The 4,662-nt window shown below is 34.0% G+C and overlaps 1 protein-coding gene across 1 annotated transcript; it reads left to right on the forward strand.

Annotated features, from left to right (window-relative positions):
• Positions 1-1,161: 1,161 nt before the first annotated feature.
• Positions 1,162-2,056, forward strand: LOC110739063. Its single transcript, XM_021919516.1, has one exon. The coding sequence runs from the start codon at positions 1,249-1,251 to the stop codon at positions 1,834-1,836; it is 588 nt and encodes a 195-aa protein (XP_021775208.1). The 5' UTR covers positions 1,162-1,248; the 3' UTR covers positions 1,837-2,056.
• The last annotated feature ends 2,606 nt before the right edge of the window (positions 2,057-4,662 follow it).

Raw genomic sequence — 4,662 nt, forward strand, 5'->3', positions numbered from 1 at the left:
ATAGGCAAGTGAGCAATATAATATTTTTTTTTATATTTTTTTAGTGTTTAAAGAGCCACATGAAGGGAATGATAATCGATACCAGGATCTCCTAAAATCGAGTAGGAAGCTCTAAGCACTTGAGCTATCCCTCACTTCAGAATAACAGAATAATACACAAGTATTTTTTGACAAAATATAATACTTTAGGTGGTAATTCGTAAAACAACAACAATTTTACTCCCTCCGTCCCGTAATATAGTTCCTGTTTGTGTTTCTTCACAGTATTTAAAAAATAGGAGGAAAAGTGGATAAATTACATTGATAAAAAGTAAAAGGTACAATCATGGACAAAAGTTAAAGAGGGAAAGTAGAAAAAGTACAAAGCATGTGCAAAATTCACGGGTAAATTAGGAAGTACAATGAATAAAGTTAAAAAAGTGAGAGTATAATAGTATTTACATACTATCCAAAAATAGAAACAGGAACAACATTTTGATACTCCAAAGTAGAAAAATAAGAACAATATTATGGGACGGCCGGAGTAGGTGATAATTGTCAAAGAATACAAAAAAAAGGACTATTCACATTTAATTCAGTTCATTTTAGCTTTAATTAATTCAATTCAGTTCAGCTCCAGTCAGTTCATTTCAATTCAACTCCTAATTCCCCTCTCATAAAATATTTATTTCATTTCACTTCAGCTCATTTCATTAAATGTGAACATACCCTAAAGTAAAGTGGGTAGATTAGTAACGAATGAACAAATTAAAAAGAAAAATATGGCTGAACTGAACTATGCTAGTTTACGCGAGCTTCGTACTGTAACGAGAAGTCACATGAATCATTTAATGGAATGGTTAATATCGATTAATAATTTTCCATAATCCATACCCTAGCTAGCTTAGACCGTTGTGAATTCGTGAAACACAATTCTTCAATGATGCCAAATATGATTTATTGATTGATGGATATTTCATTAAATGCTTTCATATACCATTTTTCATATAATTTAACCCCATACTAATTCGTGATACACATGACCTTAATGGTGCCAAAATTTCTCTTGTTTTATATTTTCAACGCTAGCTAGCGAAAGTGGGGGACTACAACCTATCCAAGAGGCAAGTTAGCAAGGAGTGGATGCCTTAGCTTATTAGCTTAATCTTCCCATCTATAAAATGAGTAGCATCAAGTGCATGGTTCAACACCAATTAAAACATCCAACATAAACATAAACATAATAAGCAAAGTGTTCCAATAACGAAAATGTCTCCAAAAACAGCCACTATCTCCCTCGCTCTCCTCGCAATTACTCTTGCTCTAACACTGTCCTCCGCCCATGCCCACTGCCCTGCTTCAACGATCCCTGGGATCTTGAAGTATTATGGGTTACCGCCCTCGATTTTCCCTGGTGATGCTGTGAGCTTCAGCTGCGATCCTGTCAACCAAAACTCCATCAGGTTAAATATTAACTTGCGTGGTAAATGTACCGTGGTTAACGAACTGGGTGCTATTCAAAATGTACTCAAGTGCTCAGAACAGATATCGGCGGTCTTATCACATGACAAACTGAGCGAAGTTAAGGGAGTGACTGTCCAACTCTATGTTAAGCTTCTCCCTTGGCTCGACGCAGCACCATTTGGTCCCCTCATGACCATAACCGGTGCCGAAGCCTCTTATGGACTTTTTAACTTGAAGTTGTTTATGTTTATTTCTGACCAAGGTAACAGTCCAGCCTTCCCCTACATGTTATTCCCAAATCAAGCTCCCAAGTGTTCCAAACTTGCTTTCTATGACACCGTTGTTGCCAACATCAACCAAGATATTCCTTTTAATCCTATTCTTGTTGCTTAATAAGCCAAGTTCACGCTTCCACTCGCACGCAGTCTTGCACTTCACTTGCTGATGCTTATCAATCGTTTCTATTTTATCGTGTATGTTTGTGGTTTATCTATTCTTCTACTTTTTTTTGTTTGAATAAATCTGCTTAAATGTAAGCAGCCCATCAATGTAAAACAGCTTGTACTTGTATGATCATCCCATTATTTTTAATCTACTACTTCTATCAGTCTTATTTATGTGTCATAGAATTTTTTTGCTTAGCTTATCAAGTAGTTATCATGATGTCAAATTTCAAGAAAATTAACTAACTTCATTGATTAATACTTCCTCCAAGCCATAATACATGAGAAGTTGAACTTTTTTTCACCATTCATGCATTAGGTGTCACGGTAAATGTATTTTGGGGTTACAGTGTAGATTTCTAAAAATTGGGGGCACATTGTAGAAAGCGAAAAGTTAGAGGGTTATAATGTAGAAAAACCCTATATTTTATCATAAAAATATATATTTTATGTTGTATATTTTATCATAAAATATATATTTTATATTAATTATCCTAAAATAGGTTGTTAGATACTGTATGTTTTAATATAAAGTTTCATTATATAATTTTAAAAATAATTTTTATTAACATTTAATTATTTTAAAATAAAGTCAAACGAATGCATTGAAATGTATGTAATGTTTTAATGTGTCATGTATTATGGGACAGAGGGAGTAGCTAAACAATAATTAGATCATTGCCCAGGATACACACTAGTTAACTATCACAAATTCATATATCTATGCTTCTAGTTTTGTTTGTTTGAGTAAATCTGCTTAAATGTAAGCAGCCCATCAATGTAACACATCTTGTACTTGTATGATCATGTCATTATTTTTAATCTACTACTTCTATCAGTTTTATTTATATATCATAGAATTTTTTTGCTTAGCTTATCATTATGTCAATTTTCATGAAAATTAACTAACTTCAGCATTTTTTAATACTCCCCCCATAATACATGAGAAGTTGGGCTTTTTTTCACTATTCATGCATTAGGTTAGACCATAATATATTTTAGGATTTTTTGTGAACAACTATGTTAGGAAATAAAGGGTGTAATTGTGTTTGATTAATGCAGAACAAACCAATGAAAATTAAGAACGAGAAAAGCAATAAAGAAGATAAACAAACAACACAAGGATTTACGTGGTTTGGTCAAAATAGACCTACATCCATGGGTGGGGGATTCAAGAGCTTCTTCACTATAATGGAGAAAGAACGAGAGAATAATACAAGGAGTCCTAAATCTAATGGCTCAAAAAAAAGGTATAATCTAAATGATCAACTAAAGGGTCCTTTTATAACACAAGGAAACCCTAATAAAACCCTAAGATTATTCCCCAAGTATACTCAAATCGCCGTCATAGAAAAGATATAATTTTAGGTAATATTACATCAATTATCCTAGAATAACCTAACTACCGAGCTATAGCTCAGAAGCTAGGTCATGCCTGCCGCAAGTCCTCATAGGGCCGAGCTATAGCTCACTCGCATAGAAATATAGCTCGCAGCCTCGTTGCAAATTTCCAACTTCGTCAGGTTTTCGTAAAACGGTCATAACTTTCTCGTTTCTTATCGGAATTGGGCATACGACCTATCGTTGGAAAGCTCTTGAACCAAGCTATCACCTCCAACTTGAATCACCTCAAAATCATTCACAAATGAGATACATAAGCGTTCAAATTCAGCCCTACTAGATTCCGAGTCACAATTTAACAATCTCCACCTTGACTTGAAATCGACCAAAAAACAAGGTAACTCCACCTTGAACCAAAAACCAAGAAGTAATGCTCATAATAAAACACAAAACCTCCACCTTAAACAAAACTCCATAAGCGTACTCACATTAGGCTATCACTATACGGACATCTTCCATAACTTGTGAACCGGTGCGTCTCCGAACACAAAATTTCCATACACAAAACCATCACATGGCCTAGATTGAGTGTATGATGTCCCGAAGCCAAGCATGCTGATAAAAAATTGACCAAACTCTCTTCAAACACTTCTTCATCTCAAAAAAATCAAACTAAAAAAACTTCAGCAATTCTAGAAAAATAAAAAATTACATCAAGAATTTCTAAATTGCAATTGTACTTAGTAAATCACAAAAGTACCAAAATTGAGATAAGAAATAGCATAACTAGAACAAAATCTAATGCATAACCAAATTGCTACTTTATTACAAACGAAAAAAAAAAACAATCTATCATAGACTCCATACCAAAAATCCACACGGTTTATCGTTTTACCAAGAGATCTCAAAGGGGAACTTGTCATGAAGAGATTGTAGAAACCGCAACCCCAAAGCTCGTAACCCTAAAGTGCATAGTCATCATCATCGTCGGTATTGGCAATATTTGAGGATTTCTCCTCATTGGACTTCTGCTCATTCTTCTTCTTAAATTTCCAACACTCGGCTTTGATATGACCCTTCACATGACAATAGTGTCAAACTTTTCCTTTACCAAAATTCTTATTACCACCATGAGAAACTAAAGCATTTTTTTTTAGCAGGATTATTAGATTAACCAAATTATTGTCAATTAAATATCTTTGAGTTAAGGCATCCTTAACATCCTCCAAACTCAAATCATCTCTACCATACAATAAAGTATCTCAAAATTGCTTATATGTAGGCGGTAAAGAACATAACAGCCTAATAGCCATATCCTCATCATCGATCTCAGCATCGATGTTTTGCAAATCCATAATAATAGAGAAGAATTCATCTAAATAAGACTTAAGCGGTTTACCTTCTTCTAGATGAAGATCATGAAGTCTTTATTTAA

This window comes from Chenopodium quinoa, unplaced genomic scaffold, assembly GCF_001683475.1.
Source record: "Chenopodium quinoa cultivar QQ74 unplaced genomic scaffold, ASM168347v1, whole genome shotgun sequence".
NCBI classification, from domain to species: Eukaryota; Viridiplantae; Streptophyta; class Magnoliopsida; order Caryophyllales; family Amaranthaceae; genus Chenopodium; species Chenopodium quinoa.